Consider the following 22,675-nt stretch of genomic DNA (forward strand, 5'->3'; position numbering starts at 1 on the left):
GCTAGTCGCTATACCGACTGCGCTATTCCGGCTCCTCACGTCCAGCCCGTAGCTAGTCACTATACCGATTGCGCTATCCCGGCTCCTCACGTCCAGCCTGTAGCTAGTCGCTATACCGACTGCGCTATTCCGGCTCCTCACGTCCAGCCCGTAGCTAGTCACTATACCGATTGCGCTATCCCGGCTCCTCACGTCCAGCCTGTAGCTAGTCGCTATACCGACTGCGCTATCCCGGCTCCTCACGTCCAGCCCGTAGCTAGTCACTATACCGATTGCGCTATCCCGGCTCCTCACGTCCAACCCGTAGCTAGTCGCTATAACGACTGCGCTATTCCGGCTCCTATATTGTGAAGGTACAATTTCTGTCATTATTTACTATGTTTAATAGATACTGTTGTCTTATTGCTACAAATGTTATTACATTTGTTTTGCCTATATTGAGGGACAGATTTCTTTACAGAAAACGATTTACTTATTTGAGAGAGAACTTTGTTTAGTACTATGCAGAAATCAGCTAAATTTCACCAGAAATTATGACACTAGTGACATCAGCAAACATGAATATTGATGAGGTGCTTAGTGTAGGAGGCTAAGAGGCAGGTCATTTATATATGGCATTATGACCCAGTGTTCTAAAGTTTACCCTTGGGGAACGTCATGTTTTATTGTTTCCAAATTTGAGCAGGTACTTTGGGTTAAATTTAATGACTTTATTTCTACCTTTCTTTTTCGGTCTGTTAGGTAGGATCTGAACCAACTTGCTGTTGCTCCTTGAATTAAAAAAAAAAGTAATTATTTAATAAAAATTAGTGACTTGCACAATTAAAAGCTTTTGCCAAATCACAGAATATTCCACCAATATTCATTTCCTGGGGCCAAATTCTTATTCAATTAGTATATATTACTAATCTGATAATAATGGCTGAACTTAGCGTGCATATCTTTCTCAAGCACTTTAGTAGAAATAGTTAATAATAAAATTGTCCTGCAGTTTGACATACTAGTTTTGTCCACCGTGTTGCACAGTTGTCTTATTAAAAGAAACCAATTCCGTGGCCTGTAGTCCGCAAGCGAGCTATACCGACCGAGCGACCGCCGTTTGTCGGCGAAGTTAGTGCCAACTTTTGCGGATATAGGTTGTCATGTGGTCAGGGTAATGGATCCTCACAGCCGTTATTCTCGGTTTTCTAGACCGGAGCCGCTATCTCCTTGAAATAGCTCCTCAATTATCCTCACGAGGCTAAATGGACAACGTTCCAGACCTACTTACTACTCAAAATTTTAAGACGATCAGGGAAGATCCCTGAGAACAGGGAGTGATTACAAATGTGAGTTAATGGGTAATTGGTTAGAGACGCACAAACTTTTAAAATATTTCTTGTTATTCGATCATAACCTGATGAGTTCTTTTGTTTTTAAGGAATGTATTATATTTGTTAGCTCAGTTTCAATGGTTGGAATGGTATTAATACCAAGAAATTTTCCAGGGCACACCTTCCACTCCCTAATGCCAGTTTAGATTTTAAAATTGTCAAGGAAAAGGTATTGAAGGCCTCAGCAGTTACTTCTGAGTCCTTTACATTTTAATCATGTGTAACAGGGGTGGTATCTGTTCAGTCAGACGTAATTTTCCTGTTTCATTTTATATTATATTCCATGTTGCTTTTATCTGATTATTTGATTTTGATATAAGCCTAGAGTAATGCTGCCTTTTAGCCTCTTTTAAAACTCTGCTCAGGCTTTTGGAATACTTAATGTAAAATGTTCTCATGTGGGGATTATATATATATAAGCAGGAGCAGTAATAATTCCTAATAAAATTGTAGGTAGAATAAAACAGAGTTAGATTACACAAGGAATAAAATATTTTGCATATATGTACATGTATTATATATATATATACCCAGTGTGTGAAATATTCACAGTGGAGCTTTCCCAAAACAAATTCCATACGGACTAAATAGGTAAAGAAGCTGGTAATTCAGAATTACTGCGTTTCTGGACTTTTCCATCGTCCAGTATTCTAGAAAATATAAAACACTACGTTTCGGAAAGTGGATTTGTTTCCGTCTTCAGTTGATTGGGGAAGATCTACTCAGTTGGGTCCTTTAGAACAGTGGTTCTCAACGTTTGACAGATTGCGGCCTAGTAAATTAATTTGTCTTGTAAGACGAGGGCCCGGTATAATGGATGCCGCGGCCCGGTGGTTGAGAATCACTGCTTTAGAAAGTAACAGTCACTGGACTAAGGTTAGCTCTTTCTAAGGGACCCAACTGAGTAGGTGTCTCCCCCCCCCCACTCACCTGAAGACAGAAACAGATCCCTTTTCTGAAACGTCGTGTTTTCTATTTTCTAGAATACAGGACGTTGGGGAAAGTCCAAAAACCAAGTAAATTCTCAGTGCCCTAGACCATCGTCAGAACCCTTTAGAATGTACAAGCTGGTCACTATTTAATGCGCAAAGTTTGAGGTTAAAATACCGCAGGGAATACTATCAAATCACGCAGGTCTTGTAATCTCTCCACACAGCAAAACCACAATGTTGCTGCTTGCGAATGTGATAACACTGACATATAGCACTTTCCAGGCAGTAATAATTCTGCAAATAACAGTCTCTCTATCCGCATCTGTTGCAATTTTCACGAAATTTTCGTACTAATGAAACCTTCTTGAGTCCTATATTTTTCGAAATAGATTATTATGACGTATTGGATTGTGAATACATAGATCCCAGATGCCTTCATACTTTTAAAAAATGTACCAAATCAAGAAAGGATGAAAATTGAATGTTAGACTTCATAAAAGCTGATACTGATTTCCAGTGTAAATCTGTGGTACTTAATCCTTGGTAAAAGCATTCTTCTGAACAGTGGTTCATCAAGTAAGCTGATTGGAACAGTTTATCTATGGGCAATATCGAGTGCGCTGCTGCAGAAGCTGAAGTTCCATTTACACCTGGACACTTCTTGTGAAATGCGAGGCGTGGGCGTGCTTGTACGAAGGGGAAAATATTCACAGAATGCACCAGAAAATATCTCCTCCTCTTTTGACACTTTAACATCTGAATTTCTTGCTTTGTTTGACACGAAAGCGACAATCAATGATGTAGAAAATTAGTGAAAATTGCGACTGAAAATCTTTCTACACGATTTTTTTTTCTTCCAGGTGGCTCTTCAGCCCACTTGGGCCCTGGCGTCTGATTTTCAGTTTCATGATCATTTTACAGAAGATAGTACTCCTTGGACGGGTGATCAGTTCGTTGCAAGGCCTCTAATAAAAACACAGGACAACACAACCACAGAATAAACACATATACATATAGAACATCCATGCGTTGTGTGAGATTCGAACCCAGATCCCGGCTTCCGAGCGAGCCAAGATAGTTCATGTCTGAGACAGCTCGGCTAGCGTGACCGGCCTACTTATGTTTTTTTTTTTATATTTGTTACTTAAATAGCAATCAGAATTACAGTATTGTATAAGCTATTGTGATAACATTGGGCTAATAAGCTCGCCTATGACAGGATGAGGATCCTTCCACCGAAGGAGCCACTGTGTTCTACTTGAGGTCAATTGGAAGACGTCTTTTCAATCGTCTGTTCGGCCTACTTATGATTACTAAGTTATTATTAGACGTTTACTGTTGGTGGGAAAGCCCCTGCAGATATAGCCAACCAGCTGTTTGCTCTGCAGTTTCACGCTTACATTTCACATAGTATCTCATAATAGGATCTCCTATCCTCATTCTTCACCTTTCGGAAATCTCTTAGCAGCTGTCATGTGCATGTCTTGTCCACATGCCGTTTGCCTTTCAAACGTCAATGAATATACACACCAGTTTCCCGATTTCCGGTTACAGAAAGAATAGCATGGCAATGGGAGTCACTGCATCTTAGCGCTTTCTAATGGTCTCTACTCAGCAGTTCCAGGATCGTAGCCTTGAGAGGGAGACGCTACTAGCACCGTTGTGAGTAGGATCCTGAACAGTAACCTTTCACAGAAACATGCTGTTTCTATCTTCAGAGTTAAAGTACGAGGGTTGGAACTTTAATACTGGCAACTATTTATTTACAACTGATACAAAATAGATGCGTGTTTCGAAGTTTTACTGTCCTTCAGTGTAGTCACCAGCATTGTGTACAACCCTTTGCAGTGATGTGGAAGTCGCAGGATATCTTTAGCAGGGCCTATTGTGTTGATAGTTCGAATGGGGCGGTCTACTGCCTGAAGAATCTCTGGAACAGTTCTGAAGCGAATGCCACGAAGTGGTTCCTTCATCATAGGAATCAAGTCGAAGTCATAAGGGCTTAAGTCCCGGGGAGTATGGTGGATGGTACAGCACTTCCCAGCCCCATCGATCGAACAAATCAGCCACAGCTTGCGCTGCATGCGACCGAGCACTGTCCTGCAAAATGATGGGTGGGTTCTGCAGAAAGTGTCGCCACTTCTTTCTCAAAGCTGGTCGCAGGTTCTGTTCCAAAAATAAACGGTAATACTTCGCATTGGCGGTCTGCTGTCGGGGAACGGTATGCGTTAGGATAACACCATCACAGTCGTACACGAGAATCACCATAACTTTCATATTGCTGGGGTTCTGACGAACTTTTGATTTTCGTGGTGACCCGTAATGACGCCATTCGTTCGATTGGCGTTTCACTTGTGGCTCGTACGGTTTGGCCCATGTTTCATCCAGCCTAATGATACGGCGTAAGAAAGCCTCTCCTTCGCGCTCATAGCGCTCCAAGTGGTTACGAGTAGCGTCGTATCGTAGCCATTTCTGCATTTCCGTCAAATCATGCGGAACCCATCGTGATGCAATTTTTCTCATGCCTAGGAGTTCCTTCAGAATGTGAAGTATAGTCGTTTGCGCTAATCCTGTCTCTCGGGCCAGCTCACGAATCGTATGGCCTCGATCACTCTCCAGTAAAGCGTAAAGAGCATACACTTCTTCTTCACTGACACTAGGACGACCTGGCCGACGCATATCTGCCACATTTTAGCGTCCCTCGTTGAAGGCTTTTACCCACCTTGCCACTGTTCTGTAAGGCAATGCAGATTCCCCGCAAGCCTCTTGAAGACCTTGATGACACTGTCGTGCTGTACGGCCTCTGGCAAATTCAATCTTTATCCAACTCCGTTGTTCCTGTTTCGAAAACATCGTGACAACACTACGTTAGACCGCCAGCTAACACGAGGCTCTGTTCTTCTCATCACTGCTCATGCGCGTGATGTGGAATGGGAGAGTCCATTTGCCCTGAGGTAGGGTAGGTATGTAACTAACGTGTGGTATAAGCGACATTATTTGGTTCCGTTGCATGGCGTCTCTACAGCAGTGTTGCCACTATTAAAGTTCCAATCCTCGTATATAGGTGGAGTAATTGGCTCTGTTATGTAGGTCGGTTGTAAGAAAGTGTCTCTGAGACCCAAGATAGTGCATAAGGAAATGGAGTCCAATAAATGAAAATCGTTTTCAATGACAACGTTCTTCACCAACACCCAGCCCCCACAAACACGCACACACTTGTGTGTGTATATATATATTTTATCGTGTAGACCAGTTATTGGGTAACAACCTCGAAACAAACAACTAAACATCCGCTGCTAGGCAACAGATTCTTAAAAAGCAGTATACACAACCGTTACTGAGTAACGCCTTTGTACATAACCATGTTCCCACGGAAACGATTGGGGTACGACAATAAACGATGTTCTACTCGGTCCGTCCCGAGATGTTATAAGGAGGACAATGGGAGCAAGGGTTCAGAAAGAGTTGTAATGAAGTCTGTGAAGAGAAGACTTGGTAGAGTTGTGGTATATTTACCGGAGAGTAACGAAGTGAGAGCAGAAGCTGAAGAATCTCCACTGTTAGAAGCCGTTAGCAAGGAACGATTGGTGAAGACACAACAGACTGAAAAAGCTTAGTCATTAGTCGTGTGTTAAAGTCGTCAATAAATCGAATCTCCAGTCCAAACCCCGTGCTCCTCGTACGGAGCAATACGAATTGCATTTTATGCCTACTTACATAAATCAATTTTATTTTTACGAACATTTGTATTTCCTTTTATTTTAGCTTCCAGACTAATTTTTTGTTCTGTCATAGTTAGAATATCTTAAAATTACTATTTCTAAAGCACATACTGCTCTAATACATGTTATTTATTCGCCAGTGTTGTTCAAAAGCGCCAAGCAGTGCAGAACTGTGAGGCAAACTGAAAAAGTAATTAATTTTGAGACTGCTGTAACTGTTTGTAAATAAACCACGGCTTCCAAGATATTACCAAGCTAGTTATCTTCAGGTATTCCACTTTCTGCCTGGCAGAAAAGAAATTATATTGTTACCCCAGAAGTGTAAGGAAAGCTACACTTTAAAGTTTGTCTCAATTCACACTGCTCATATGTTGATATACAACAGTATCTGGGTGAGAAATCCTGCTGATTCAATAAGGTTAGATTTCCTCACATTCCATTATTTATTTAAAAAGTTCACATTTATTATAATTTTTATTTTACATTCTTTTATGCAACAATTTAACATAAAAGTTAAAATTTTTGAGTTTCAAATTTAAAATTTAAAGGTCACAGCATGTTTCGGCCAATATGGCCATTATCAGGTGTTACAATATCTAACGTAGAAACTGCTGCTTTCTGTTGTTGCTGCTATTTCACGCATAGGTCCCTCGGATGTGCACGCGTGTCTGTAACATGTGAAATTTCATTAGAAATTTGTGTATGGGAAGTTCTTTGTGTGTCGTGTTTCCCCATTAAATATATTCTAACACCCGATGATGGCCATACTGGCCGAAACATGTGATTTTTAAATTTTATATTTAAAATTTTTTAAATTTTATATTTAAAATTTTTTAAATTTTATATTTAAATTTTTTTAAATTTTAAACTTTCAGGTTAATAAATAGTTGCACATAAGGTTTATAATAAAAATATAAGAGTGCAACAGGATACTACAATACAATACTAAATAGTTCACGTTTAACATCAAGAACCACCGATATTCATAATTATGGTTTTTAAAAGATAACGAAACTCTGTTAAACAGTCTATAAGAAAAATAAGAAATAAATGCGAATCGCATTGTCTTAAATTCTTTCTCTACGATCATACAGCAAAAAAATTGAACACTGAAATTAGTTTTGTATGCTTTCAGATTTATATGAATATTTAACCATAAAAATATTCCTTACACTTGTGTTCTAATATAGCAGATTGTTTCAGAGTATATACTATAGACCTTGTTGTCTGAGAGTTTGTTTGTGATGTTATTCTGGACAGTCTATTATCACGGCGTAAACAAGTTATTATTAGACATGAAAATTGAAGCAACATGTTGACTGACACATGTATTTCAGAAGTTCACTGCCTAGTTAGGACGGAGACAGTACCGCATAGACACCACCGAACAAAGGCGGCAGAATTCCGAGAAAAAGGTAGTTTCTATCAGTATGGATCTCTTTGTAGTGCAGTACAAGGAAATGCTGGAATACATAGTGTCAAGTGTTTATGGGGATATACGTGACGAAAATAGCGGGTTCTAGATTGAATGGTTGGATTTATTAACATCTTTCTTTAAAATCACTCTTAAGTACAGGAAACACATCGCTAACGCTGATTTACTCACTTCACTTCACGAATCACTAGGACATGCTCCCCGGAATGAAAACACAGGAACTATAACAGTGCCCCTGAATTACATATAAAGTCTTCTCTTGACACGGAATAGTGCAGTCAGATAGAAGTTCATTGCTAGGCAACGACTCGGCAAACATACAACGAATACGCAAGCAGCAATCGAATAATTTCCGTTGCTATGGAACAGCACTGTAAACACGCCTTCTTAACAATAGAGAGGCTCTGATTTCTGTATGGCCCGTGCAAATATTTATAAAGAAGAGTTCAGTTCAGAAAAGTTAGTCGAGTTTCGAGAAGCCAGCCTTCCAGGATATGAGCTTGGGAGCAGAAGACTTGAACTGAGTCGAGTCTTCGTAATTGGCAGTTGCACATTAATGACAAGAAAGGAATTAGTCTGTGAAAATAAGACTTCATGTGTGGTTTGAAGTGACAGTGAGACTCTTATAAAATCTGTTGCCAGGATACACCTAGTGAAGTCTGAGAACTCCAGTGCGTGTGTTACGGTGAAGTGTGAAGCGCGTAGATCAGCAACAGCGCTATATTGCCTGCAGTCCCAAGTTGTGTGAATAAGTTTCAATGAATCCAATCCAAAACCCGTCTTAGAAGTCATCCGCAAGCCCTCTACACGTGACAATATATACAGTATATAAACTCATTTACGTAGTATACTGAATGCAGTTCATATTTTAACAAGAAGAAAGAACCACTATAAAATATGATTAAGAAGAAAGTTTTGGTTCCAATTGCGTCACCGCCCCTGCAAACATTAGCTGCCTAAACGCATATAACGGAAGGACAACTGCGTTAGGAGCAGACATTGAACAAAGCAAAGTCTCCGCTATACCGAGCAGCAACTCGAAGACCAACAGTTTCTAAAGGATAAGACAAGAATTTAGAACCAAGGTAAATCTGAATAAGGAACAGTGCATCGAGGTAATGCCTTCTCTTATGTAACGTAAAGCTATCCCTGTAACAGGCCGTGAGAGTTTGAGGTTCCCACATTTTCTATAGACAATCGGCTCACAGATGGCGGTGAGGTTGTCAGCATTACGCGCCGGCCGCCCTTTACCTCCCAGGAAGTTTCCTAGTACTCATTTCTGTTAGCGGCTGAGTCGACCCCAGGGCCATAGTGCGATTGGAAGGACTAGGTCGGTTGAAAAAATCCACATCAAGAATCGAACCCGCGATCTTCCGGCTTGTAGCATAGTGCCTCAACCAACTATGCTACCGCATACCCCCGGCCCCCTTCTCTTATGTAAGGTGTGTATTTTTAACCGCTCTAAAGCCTAAACGTAACTGTAACGGACATGGGGTGAGCCGCTTATGGACTTGGGTTCTGGCTCCAGATAAAGGTTTCCTCTTCCCGTGTTCTTTCACGGTTACTTCCCAAGTTGAGAACAATATGAAGTATTCATGACGTCATTCGATGAGCATAATCAGACTTCGTAATTGCTAGATTCGCAGTTATCACATCGGTAATCATCTCTGTTAGGACATCATGTTGTCTGGAAGAAATTTACAAACGCTTCGTAGGTACCCGCTTACTAATCTTCAAGGTCATATATCCTGAAGACAGAGGGATCAGGCTCCTCCTCCAAAACTTCAGTAACTTTCTACCAGACTACACGGCATCACATCCCAAAAGCCGGTAATATTTCGGCCTTGTACTATCCATGCCCGCAGTGAACAGTGGTCCTAACAACAGAACACCTACAGCCAATGTAAGAAGTATTAAAAATCTCAGTGTACTGTGCTTGAAAAAACGCACGCGTGTGAAGTATCCTTGGAAGTGGGGCAGAGTAGCCATTTCAGGCGGAGAAGTGAGAACGTAGCAAAGCAACAAGCAAGTTGAGTTAGCAAACACGGATAACCTTTCAACACGTTTGCCCGCCTGCCTGCTTGCCTGTATCCTCCCCAGCACTTCTGTGCAGAGCGAACCAGACATCAGCAGATGTGTGAGGGGTGGGGCGAAGAAGTTGACGAAGGGAAGAGTGGAAGAACCGACAGGTGGGTGGGTGGCTGGGGCATGCTATGCTACCTCTCCGTGTGTACAGTCTGTGACCAAGCGTTATTTCACCAACGTAATCGTCTTGAAGAGAGCGAGACAGAGCAGACGCTAAATTTATAAAGCGAGAGAAAGTCGAGAAATGCAGGTAAAATTTTAGTTGTTAACTGCAAGGAAATGAGCGCTTATGGGAACATACTGTTAAAACAGATCTCTAAGAACCAGGATATGGAAGTATGACTGAATGAGTCTGGTTAAGATCAGGGACCACTGTAGGTCCCTTGTGAGCTGGGAGGGCAAAAGAAACATTCACAAAGGGCAGGCAACTTTTGATTCGCCGAGTGATTATTAACTTCCAAAGAAGAATTTTTGTTCATGGAGTCAGTTATACAAGGATGATTTTTACTTTGTTGACCGGTTCCACGGCGCTTCCGGGATATGACATGGCGTGACATCCCAGAATACGACACACTTCTTCTCTCAGCTGCCCGTCACGTGTAGAATTTCGGCGAGCCCCAGGTTTTCTCATGACGTAACAAGACAGCGCTTTCTCACAACTAATGCAATTTTTAATTCATATCTTCAAATATTAATTTTCTTTCCATTGGCACTACAGCCATAATCCTAGGGGCGACCACTAAAACGCAGGTAGTTGACAGGTGCATTTCAGCAGGCCTAGATCCGACTTGTAAAGCGGAGAAATGTACAATTTATCTCATGTAGCCTCAATAAGTTAAGAATACACTTTACTGAAGTAAGCAGTCTTTTGGGATGTGGCGCCGTGTAGATTTGGTTTTAACCGACGTTTCAGAGGAACGTATCGCCTCCATCTTCAGGGTAGATTCCGAAATTATTCTGCTTGCACCTGCTCTCACTGTTTCTTCGCTTGCGGATTTTCTTATTCTTCCTTCTACCCTGAACATGCAGGCGATACGTTCCTCCTAAACGTCGGTTAACACCACATCTACACGGCGCCACATCCCAGAAGACTGTTTTTTCATAGTCACCGTCGTGAAAACCTCAAATCTTACATAATAAACTTTATTGTCCGCACTAGAGCAAGCAGCCGTTGTCATGCTTCAAATAAGAGTACGTGTATTTATCAACATTTTCTCTGCTGTGTTAATATTTTACTTTTCGAATGAATTCCTTTGTCGTCCATGAAGCTGAACAGAGAAGCCACAACTAGGCACAAGGTATATTTAAAAAAAGCGGCACCATTTTACTGTTGAATTTATGAACGAATACAAAGTACTCCTTGTGTCTCATAGTCAAGTCATGAAGGCATATGAGAGAAGATACGCATTTTAAGCTCCCCACACGGTGAAGATGAGTGATGAGCTTATCGCCCCGGCTGTGTTACTCCACGCAGATTCACTGAATATGGAGGTTTAATGGAGTGGCGTAATTAAAGAAGTAAAAGTAAAGGTATCCTTGTAGCAGGATGTGTAGGCCCATAGGGCTCTGAGATGTTGAGGCTCCCACATTTTCTAGACAATCGGCTCAAAAATGGCGGTAAGATTGTCAGCCTTACACGCCGGCCGCCCTTTACCCGCAGAAATATTCCTGGTACTCGTTTCTGTTATAGGCTGAGTCGACGCCAGGACCATAGTGCGGTTGGAAGGTTTAGGTAAATTTAAAAAATCCACCTCATCGGGATTTGATCCCGCAACCTTCCAGCTTGCAGCATCTGCCTCAACCAACTACGCTACCAGAAATAATTAATTTTATTTCAACCCACATGAGACTTCCTGAGTGAGTGTCTGGCCTCTCTGCTTCCTCTTCGGGTAATGCCGGGTTCCTAGTGTAACCGTCCATTCTGACTGGAGGAGTGTTGTGTGAAAATTAAATTTTGTATTAAGTTAAGATTAACAATATTACAAACAAAGAGATCCGGCGGATAGCCAGCTCTTACACGCGGAAGGGACATAGTTCAAGTTTTGCTATGTGAACAGGAAGTAACATCTGGTACTTTCCTGGAATTCTGGCAGTTTCAGCAACGTCGGAAAGGCTTTGAGAAAATGAGAGCTGACAGCTTGGGACAGCGATAACTTAGAAGTGGGACGGCCGGAGCCTCACACCCTGACTGTAATGCATCAAGGGGCTGTCATCCTTAGCGTCAGGTCAGCATCTGCCAGAATCACATAGCAGAGCAACATGATTGGGAATTCAAAATTTAGGGAACCTCCTAGTTTGAAAAATTAACCAATGGTAGAAGTGGAGGAGTGGATTTCTCTTGGAGTCTGGGGTTCGTGGACCTCAGAATTCAGAGAGAGGGCATTCCACCTCGGAGAGTCTTGACACTACTTTCGGCAAAGTCGGACACTAAATTTACCACTACGGCCCTTCCGTAAAATAGTATAAGTACAGTTCAAATCAATAGTATTAATAAATTCAGTTGTATGCAGAAAGCTGGAAGGGATTAAAGGACTACTAAGTGCAACCGTCGAAAGGTGGGTGATTGTAGTGAAGTGTTCTTCCTGCCCTGTCCGAGCCAGACCCTTATAAGACCCTGGGATAGGAACCCAGCTCTACTGAGTAAAGTAAAGAACCCAAAGAAGTGAGCGGTGGTGGAGTGGCGCACAACGAAAAGGGCACAAAGGAAGTGAGCGGTTACACTAGACACAGCTATGCTGCTTTCTTTCGTGGTTTTCCCCAGTCCATCAAAGAGAGCACTGGGAGAGTATCTCATTCCTAAATTTATAATTCAACATCTCCCATTCGAGACACATAACTTGCGAAACTTATGACGCACCGTTAAATAAACTAAAAATAATCACGGTTTTGTGAACAACCGGTCCCCTCAATTGGAATTCCGTCCCAGTTCTTTTCGGTCTACCAATGAATGTGCTTTAATTGAAAAATATATTTCATCGCCATTTTTGGAAACGATGGCAACTGGATCACAGTGTGAGCAGATTCGTCCTTCAATAGCCAACAGACGCCCAGCTGCTGAAAAAACGCCTTTCTGTGGAACTGGAAACTTCATTGTCGTAACTTACAAGAATCCCTATCCTGAGTCAGCTGAACCCAGTAAACACCCTCACATCTTATTTCACAAAATTATTTTACATTAAGATTAGTTTTGATGTGGGGAGGAGGCGAACATATACTTAAGCCTAACGCCCATTTTCTTGAAAAGAGCACTGAAATATATTCAGGTTCACATGAGACTTGAGAGTCTCACAGCAGTGATACTTAATATGTGACGCCGTGCAGTCTGAATCTGTGTGGGGGTCATATCACAAAGCACAATCTTCATGTTCGAGCCCAGTTTCTGTATAGACTACCAATTTATATCTTTATCAATACAAAACTGACTTGGTAAAAACATTTAACTGCAAATAAATACATAATTTAGAAAGTTATAATTAGAACATTAAAACACAGATGATAAAGTTAACACATTTTGGGTTCCTGCAACTTGCCGTGCCCGTCTCCTACTCACCGAGAGATCGCCTCCGTAGAACGGGTGTATCACAAAAGTCTCGTTACCGACGTGAATTACTCCACTGACGCCATTGCACGTGTGGAAGGCGGCAGTTGCTCCCGGGTAATCCTTCACAGTGCCGTGGTAATAACAGTGCTCAATCTCCTGTAAGCAGAATTAACATGATCACCAATTTAAACGTTTCGTCGTACTATTTTGCCACTGGTGTCATAAATGGTTATCATCATCATTACCATCAAGAAGTTTTTCGACCCTTCTTGGTCACATTTATCGTAATAATCTTTTGCTGATTTCTTGTTCCAGTTGGTCCGTACCTCATCGCTACTTTGTGCCATCTGCTTCCCTCTCCTATCCATGTAGCCAGCGAGGCTAACGTCTTTTCAAAGCCCAAGATTACACAGGAATTAAATACATTCAACATCCGAAGTAACAGAGATAATTTAAAAGAAACACAGCGTAGCCTGAGTAACTGGACCACGATACCAAAGAGTGCTGATCATCAGACAACGATACCTCTTTGTGGAATATACCCGTCTTGCATTAAGGAGAAGTGTAAGGACACGAACCAAACTGGTTCTAGATTAGAATAAATATTGTACACTACTTTGTAAACAGACTAATTGTAATAATTTTTAAATGTTTTAACAAATAAATGCAAATCTTAATGTTAGTTAAAATATATAATATTTATATATAATACATGGTAATGGGGGCACGAGGTAGCGCAGTTGGTTGAGGCACTATGCTACTAGCCGGAAGGTCGCGGGATCGAATCCCGATGAGGTCATTGAATTTTTTTTTTAAATTTACCTGATCCTTCCATCCGCACTATGGCCCTGGGGTCGACTTAGCCTCTAACAGAAATGAGTACCAGGAATATTCTTGGAATGTTCTTGGGGGTGAAGGGTAAGCGGCGCGTATGGTTGACAACCTTGCCGCCATCTATGAGCGGATTGTCTAGCAAATGTGGGAACCTCAGCATCTTACAACCCTATGGGCCTCCACGGGATACCTTTACTTTTACTTACTTTATGACGTGGTAATAGTAGTTTCAATATGTGTTGATTATATCTTTCTGAAGATGATCGTTTTAACCGAAATGTTTAAAATGTGAAAAATTGAAAACACTATTTTTATCAATCACGCTGGAAACGGGTTTCACTGGGTGATCAAAATGGCAGTAAATATTTTTTTAGAAAACTTCATTAACACAAACCGAACCGGAGTAGAGGAAGACATTCCTAACGAAAGGAAGGTCCATTACTCTATGAATATAGCAGTAAAGCAAGACCATCTCATAGAGTGGATAATGATTAATGATGATTGTTGACCAGCCTGGAACCCAAACCTCTATGTCCATCAGTTGTCGTCGGCTGGTGCAACACCTCAAGCCAGACCAGAGCGTGGCCATGTATGGTGAGGTGGAGAAAATGGGGGCTGGCCTTATTCTGACTGTATCAGTTATGTAGGCGAAAATAGCCGGTCATGGTACCCGGGCGGTACTCTCTTCGCTCGCTCTGAAGCCGAGATCGTGGTTTCGAATCCCGCACAATATATGAATGTTTGGTGTATGTATACGTTTATTCTGTGTTTAGGTAGAGGCCTTGCGACGAGCTGATCACCCTTCCAAGGAGTCCTATCGTCTGTAAAATGATCATGAAACTGAGAAATCAGCCCTGTGCTCCAAACTGGGAGCAAGAGGAGAAAAAATGTGGAAATAAAATGAACATGGAAATACTCTTAAAGGGGAGTAATAAAGATATAGAGGTCTCGGAAATAATGTAAAATAATTAGGTTAGAACCATGTCACTTTTTCTATTAACTAACTGCATGGAGTTTTGCCCTTATTGAGAAGCCACAAGTTGTGCAGTTACTCAAGAATTTCCCAACATTTTATGGAACCAGAAAGTTCATTATCTTGCTCATACGAACCCTCCACGTGTCCATTTTGATGTTTGAAAGTATAAAATCATAGCAACACATTTCACAAAATGTGTTGTATGTGCAGTTCCTTGTTTGACGATATTACGAATTACTATAAAACCGGTTTCATGTTTATATATTAATAGCTCCACATCGATATCCAATATCGTAATTTGGAAATATGATATTCGAAATATTCCAGCGCTTCGAGTCTATCTTTTCTTCACATATTTATCAGTCAGTCAGTCAGTCAGTCAGTCGCTTTAGGTCAGCTGGGATCTTGAATGCTTGAAATGTGTGTTTGCCAGAATTATTTGGATACTTATGGTGCTTTGCTTAGACAAACACAGTTGTGCACACTAGCACGGTTCTTGAAGTTTCAGGCAAAATTTGATATTATCAAACACGCAGAAACTGGTGAGTCTTTGGAGACCACGCGGTGTCTTTAGTCTTGAAGAGTTCCACCGTGGCAAGGAAATGTACATCACATAAGCCCCCAGAACAATCCCGAACAGCCGCATAAAGTCTTCATTCAGTCAGCCCCTCGCCCAGAAAAATTATTATTAGGCAAGATTTAAGGTCTTCATGTCGGTCACTATGAAGAATGCCGTCTTTTGGTATGTGGGGTCATGTAGAGCTCGTGTGAACAGAAGTTTCGGAGGAACGTATCGCCACCTTCTTTAGGGTAGAAAATCCGCGAGCGTGGAACCAGAGTGAGCAGGTGGCTGCAGATTGTGAATTTTTCTGCCCTGAAGACGGTGGCAATACTTTCCTCCGAAACTTCGGTTCATACAAGATCTACACGGCGCCACATCCCAGAAGATGTCATTCTTCAAATTCTTAATAGGTTTAAGGAAGAAGATTTAAGGTAAGCAATTTCAGATTTAGCACTGTAGATATATAACTCCTGCTGAATTTTAAACTATTAATATATAATCTAATAATTGTTTGTACACGAATGAATAAATAAATGTACAAGGGGCCCTTGCACCGCGACCACAATGATGTATTGTGCTTCTGTTTGTACATACTCTATTCTGGGACACGCAGTAGCTTAGTTGATTGAAAAACTATGCTACAAGCCGGAAGGTATCGGGTTCGATTCCCGATTTGGTTATTAGATTTTTCAACAGACCTAATCCTTCCAGCCGCACTATGGCCCTGGGTTCGATTCAACCTCTAAGAGAAATGAGTATCAGGAATCTTCCTTAGGGTGAAGGGCGGCAGGCGCGTAAGGCTGACAATCTAATCGCCATCTGTGAGCCGATTGTCTAAAGAAAATGTGAGAGCCTCGACGTCTCACAACTCTATGGGCCTCCACGGCCTGTTACAGGGATAACTTTACATTTTTACCTTTAAGTAATTTATCCAGGTCCTGGAAGTTGTCTCAGTTCTTAATACAGTAATTAAGTTTAAGGAAAACTGATATTCTGATTCTGATAATTTGATTTACAATGCAATTTTCAGGAACACGTTAGAATTTAAGGCGGTAGCTCCCAACGACGTTGCTTGCATTTAATTAAAATTCCTGTAAGATGTAGCTACATAAAAGGCATTTCAGTCTACCAGAAGTGCCTCGGATAAAACAAGTAAAACTTAAGGTACATAATACTGCACAATACTGAAATTCGACTGATGGCGTGTGTTGTATATAAAACATCAATGTATGGCCTTATGTAAAGTAGGCGTTTATATGGAACAATGAAAGTAAAGAGTGGAAATTTTCCAACAGATTTTAGTGAACATTTTCTATATTAAATTTCAACAAAATAAGCACAACTTTTTATCGCCTGTCTTCATATAAGATATGGAATGATTTTTGGAAGTTTAATATGGCTAAAAATCAAAATGGCAGACTGAAGTTATGCAAATATCTCTCATGAGGAATTTCAGTACAACATGAGGAGACACCACTCCGAAATCAAAATTTTCGACAGTGTTTTTGGGAGGGAAATGAATCACGTACCTGGAAGCTGTCGCCCGAACTGTAAGGATTATACTCAACGGATAACAGGAAATCGTCTATCCAGAGCAACAGTGGAATAAAATTTCCCAGAAATTAGAGGCTTCGGAGGGAATAAGATAAGTTGGTAAGACAAACAGTGTGTATTGCTTAGGGGTGAGGAATATGGTACCAAAACTTCGTGAGGAAAAGATTATAATTTCTTTCAGCGTTTATGACATAGAAGAAACTCATTTACGACTTCATGTAATACAAAGTTTAGAAATCGGTTAATATGGCTAAATTCAAAGTGGCCGACTAAGTTATAAAAAGAACTACTTGCCGAATTTATGATTAATAATTTGTGTTTTACATGAAAAGGTACTTCACGACATCATGCAAAATATTACGGATCAATATGGCTGGAGGGTGAAATTTCCTGATAACTTTTATAGACAATTTCATATGTCGAATTAAAATCAAACTGTTTCCTCGTTTAGATGCTGATACAAAGTCAGAGGACAGACTGAGATATATTACCTGCTAAACAGGCATACATTTTACTTCGTGAAGGATCTCCAGTAACTGAGAACAATTGCTTTGAAAATGAGAAGAATATTTTTAATCGAGAAAGCCCAAAATGAGGTACATAAAATACACAGCTGAACGCCCTCAGGAAATGCTAATCCTTCTGTACCGCCTCATTATTCTTATTATCGTGTTCTACTAAACCTACTGTAAAATGTTTCTTTGCAGAGTAATTCATGTGAAAACCGTGGTTTCCTCATTATCAGGGAAAACACAGACTGCACAACGAGTAAGCCAGCTGATACACTTTTCATCCAATTCTTGTATTGTATTTTGTAAAAGGCCACAGGTGGTAATTTTATAATCCAGACCAATTTGTCGTATTACCATCCATTGTTGCATAAGCCCAATCAGAATAGCGCAGGTCTTCAAACTCAACAAAAACATTCATCCTTAACAAATGTAAGCACAGGTTTTAGGAATGACAGTTTGACACTGGAGAACGAACCATCACAGTGCTGTGTGTGTTGCAGTTATTCCGGTTCAGGTAACTTCCAGCACGGGAAATCCCCCTTGCATTACACACGAAACTCGTTTTATTAAACTCGTGTAATTAGTAGAATTATTCGCAGAAGCGTTAATATCAACTTTCACTCACTCAGACACGCACATGCTCACGCATTCAAAAAACCTGCGTAAATCTCTGTAACAGATATGTCATAATCACTCACGCTCGTGACACAAGAAAATGAATGACTGGTTCAATGTACAGTAATAATGAAGTACATGTTTGTGTTTATGTTTATTCGCGTATGCCTATATACGTAATACATAAACATAATCATAAACATTAACTAAGTACATGGAACAGAATCCTTTTAAGAAGTTAAGGGATTTTCAGCTAATGACGAATTTGCCCCATTTCACTGAATCCGAAAGTTCATTACCGTGTTCTATAAGCCCTCTCATTAGTCCCAGTTCTGAACAATATAAATCCAGCCCAAACCTCATTATCATATTTCTTAAGAGTAATTTTAATTTTGCCAGTCACGATAGCCGAGCGGTCTAAGGCATTCACTGTCTTCGCTCCCTCGGAAGCCGGGATCGTGAGTTCGAATCCCAATCAGGGCACGGATATTTAGTGGTTGTGTGTGTGCGTGCGTTTTTCTGAGTTTGTGTACAGGTAGAGACCTTGTGACGTGCTGATCACCCGCCCAAGGAGTCCTACCGAATGTCTAAAGATCTAGTAAACCGAAGTGAAACGGAGGGATTCATGGAGGTAGGCCAAGGTCCAAATGAGGGCTGTAGCGCCAAAGGAAAAAATATTAATTTTAGACTCCCACGTACTCCAAGTCGTCTTTATCAGTCAGGATATCACATCAAACGTTGCCACAAATGCTACCAGGTCTGCCGGCGTCATCATTCTACATTCGATCGCCCTAATATTTTGCGAGGGGCAAAAAATACAAAGCTCCTTTTTATGCAATTTCCTTTGGCTTCCTCTGGCCTCCTCAGCGTCAGGTTCAATTTTTCTTCTCTGTGTTAGGTCTAACTATTAAAGTTGGCCTCGCCATAGCTCAAGCGGTTAGTCGCTGGCTTCCCAACGCGGTGGCCCGTGTTCGATCCCGGGTCTGGACAAGTGGTATTTGTGGTGGACAAAGTGGCGCTGGGGCAGGTTTCCTCCGAGTAATTCGGTTTCCCCTGCCAATCTTCATTCCACCAAATTCATCATCACCATAATCACCCGGGGGGGGCAGGTACAATAGGCCAATCAGTAGCCAATGTGCCGAGGGGACCCAGCTGGACTCCATCCCCTATTATGCGAATTAAACAATCATAAATATTGTGCACTGGGCGTAACTTAATCATAACATAAATACAGCATAACAGTAACCAGTGCACAATCATAAAGGACCTATGTTTCTGTAAAAAGGTTTCGTCTGTTTACTAGCCAAGCGGACACTGTGAGACACAATCAAAGAGGACCTATATTTTTGTAAAAAGGTTTCGTCTGTTTACTAGCCAGGCGGACGTTGTGAAGCACTTGATTGATGACCGCACTCTTAATGAATGAAATAACGTTCAGAGGCCTTTTCATTACGGTCACTATTTATTTCTATTAACCGCCTGATTTAACACTAAAATGTGTGCTTTTTATTGCATTGTCACGTGTTTATGGATCCGTGACTAATATGAACGGGTTTTGGATTGGATGATTGGATTTACTGACGCCTTCTTGTACAATCTCTCTTAATCACAATCAATTACAATAACTCATAATCAATCTTCAACCGAACCCTCCTTCCGTGACTGCCGAGGACTCGCTCCTTTCTCGTTCTCGTTCTACGACTGACTTGTTGAAAAAGTCAGGGTTATTTTACGATCGACGGTCAGTCGGTCAGTCTGTCTTTGAATAAAGCACCCATCTGGGGCTTAAGACCAGGTCTTTATTACTGTCAGACACTTTCAGTTTCGTTGATGTGGAGCTCTCTCTCTGACGAGAGGACGGGTCTGTCGTTTGCCACAGTCAGAGTCAGCAGTAATAAGTCTGTTGTCAGTATGTACAATTTACATTTTACATGTTATTAAACGTATGTATGTAAACATATAACAGACTGAGTGACTTCTCACTTACGACTGGACTACTTATATAGCTTCGAAGCGGACTCATAGAGGACACATCCGTTGCCCAGCAATGCATATATGCGAATCATATAGAAAATACCTCTTCCTTTTATTTACAAAGCGTTACATAGCAACGGAAGTTATCCTATTGTTGCCAGCGTATCCGTTGCTGCGGGAATGTGTTTAGGGACCCGTTGCCTAACAATGGGCATGGCGCGAACCACATAGAAAACACGTCTTGCAATATATTTTCTATTGCTACTTGCGTGTATTTTTGGCGTTGCCTAGAAATGGGTCTACATGCCAGAGTATGATTTTCAGAATGAATAGCGACAATTTCCCTAAACAGTTAGTCTTTGAAATGAAGACACTGCCTGTTTTCTGTGACGCAGGAAATGAATGTATTTATATTATTTAGACGAATTTTAGGCTCCATAGGATTAATGTGACTATTACCATGGCAGCAGAATGACGACGTATATTTTAATTCTTTAATCAGAATTTGCGAAATCTGCTGAATGTTGTTGAAGAATAGCATCCCAGAGAAAACCTGCCCCAGTGCCACTTTGTCCACAACAAATTCCACATGACTTGACCCGGGCTCGAACCCTGGCCGCCGCGGTGAGAAGCCAGCGACTAACCGCTTGAGCTATGACATGGCCTTTGGGAGTCGGTTGTCGGTAGGAGATACCTACGGGATTTTAGTAATTGAAGAAGAATTAGAATACAGCCTGTGAAGACTTAGTGTGTGATTAGAAGATATTGTCACAGTGAGTCTATTTTAATTCCGTTACCAGGATACGACTAATGAAGACTGAGAATCCTAGTGCGTGCGTAAAAATGAACTGTAAAGTGTGTAAATCAGCGATAGCGCTGTATTGCTTGTAAGCATGAGTTCATTGTGTAAGATGTTAATAAATCTATTCACCAATCCAAACCCCGTCTATAGTCAGTAATACACGTGACAATACTGACTAAGTACGTATATAGATATAGGTCTACAAGTGCAAGCGCAAGGAACAGCAGGGTATATTCAACTCTGTTGCCTTTCGTATTCGGAAGGTATTAAGAGCCCTAACCGAAGAAGAGAAAAAGGGAATCATGAAGGAAATAAAGAAGAAGGATAAAGAGGATAATTATTATCATTATTACTGGAATAATGGACGACACTTTTCAACTGAACTAAATCTTCAAACAGTACAAAATGTGAATGGAAAAGGATTTGGAAGGAAGTGATCGTGACCTAATTAAGATTCTGTCAAGAAATTTACCTGGAGAGATTATAGAAAATCACGAAAACCTTAATCACTATAGCAAATCCTCTGGCCGAGTTTAGCACTGGGGATCTCTCAAAGGTCAAGTAGGATTGTTGTTAACTCGAATAGCGACGTCTGGTCGCCATGCACGACCATTTTCGTAAGTATAACTGGGTTGCTGTTGGCAGCAGTGTACCAGCGTATATTATTCCAAAAGGAGGAATGCAATATGGGCCTTATAAAAGAAAATTGCAGGCCATGTTCACCACAGGAACAGGTAAGGATGACAAGCTTGTCCTAAAAGTATCTCTGCTAACATTAATCATCCAGTTTACACTTCTCGCCTCAACTTTCTATAATTAATTCAAGTTTACATTAAAATTCGTATCATGCAGTCAGCAGTAATTAGGGCCCACTATCAGATGGCTGTATTTCATTTCTGGGCAGATTACATACTATTAATTAACAGCAGCAAACAAAACATATCTGAGTCTCATTAATTTCTTCTGCCCTTCTCTTGAAGAGTGTCAAAAGGCCTATACTGTTTTATGTAGATTTTAGGATCATTTATACCATGGAGCTACAGTTTTATTTACGTTTCTGCTACGGTCAACTTAAATACTGAACTTAACATCCATGTATTAGTATTTATCGTCCGTCAATATTGCAACACTTGTTTATTCACCACTTAATCTTAATTTTAGTTTAACATTTTACACTTTGACACAACATGTTACGCCTCCAAACGGTCATCTTCAGGTGTCTTGATATGTTACAGATATTTTATTAAATTATGTTATAACTGCTACAATGTATTAATCCGCGTTAAAATCACACGCTGTAGTTCTCTCTTCAAGGTAAAACAAGATAAAATCCATTAAAATTTCCATTAAACCCACGTTATTTTGATGCATTCTATTTCACTTCACAAGGGGTATCGTCCATTGTTCATAAATGTATGCCTGTCCCAGGTGTTTTGTCTCGGCAGCTTGCCCTTCACGTTTGTAGCCTACTTTTCAGTTATGTCTGCAATATGCCCCTGGTTTGCGTGTTTCTTCCACAACGTGTGGTGTTAACACGGACTAAGACAGTGTAGCAGTTTTAACATAATTTAATAAAACATTTGTAACATACCAAGACACTTGAAGATGGCCTTTTGGGGGCCGAAACATGTTGTGTCAAAGTGTAAAATGTTAAACTAAAATTAAGTCTATTTTGTATTGCTAGTGGGGTGGAACTACGTCCCTTGTACTGCGGCCACTTCTGGCCTATTGTACCAGCCCCAGATGATAGGTGAGGGT

The 22,675-nt window shown here is 40.8% G+C and overlaps 1 protein-coding gene across 1 annotated transcript in view; it reads right to left on the reverse strand.

Annotated features, from left to right (window-relative positions):
• Nucleotides 1-22,675, reverse strand: part of LOC111871667 (disintegrin and metalloproteinase domain-containing protein 22) — a 499,258-nt gene that overhangs the window by 162,301 nt on the left and 314,282 nt on the right. Inside the window, exon 5 of the mRNA XM_033754341.1 lies at nt 13,098-13,244. Coding sequence (XP_033610232.1) covers nt 13,098-13,244 — 147 coding nt within the window. The remainder of the gene's footprint in view (nt 1-13,097; nt 13,245-22,675) is intronic.

Source organism: Cryptotermes secundus, unplaced genomic scaffold (assembly GCF_002891405.2).
Source record: "Cryptotermes secundus unplaced genomic scaffold, Csec_1.0 scaffold233, whole genome shotgun sequence".
In the NCBI taxonomy this organism is placed as follows: domain Eukaryota; kingdom Metazoa; phylum Arthropoda; class Insecta; order Blattodea; family Kalotermitidae; genus Cryptotermes; species Cryptotermes secundus.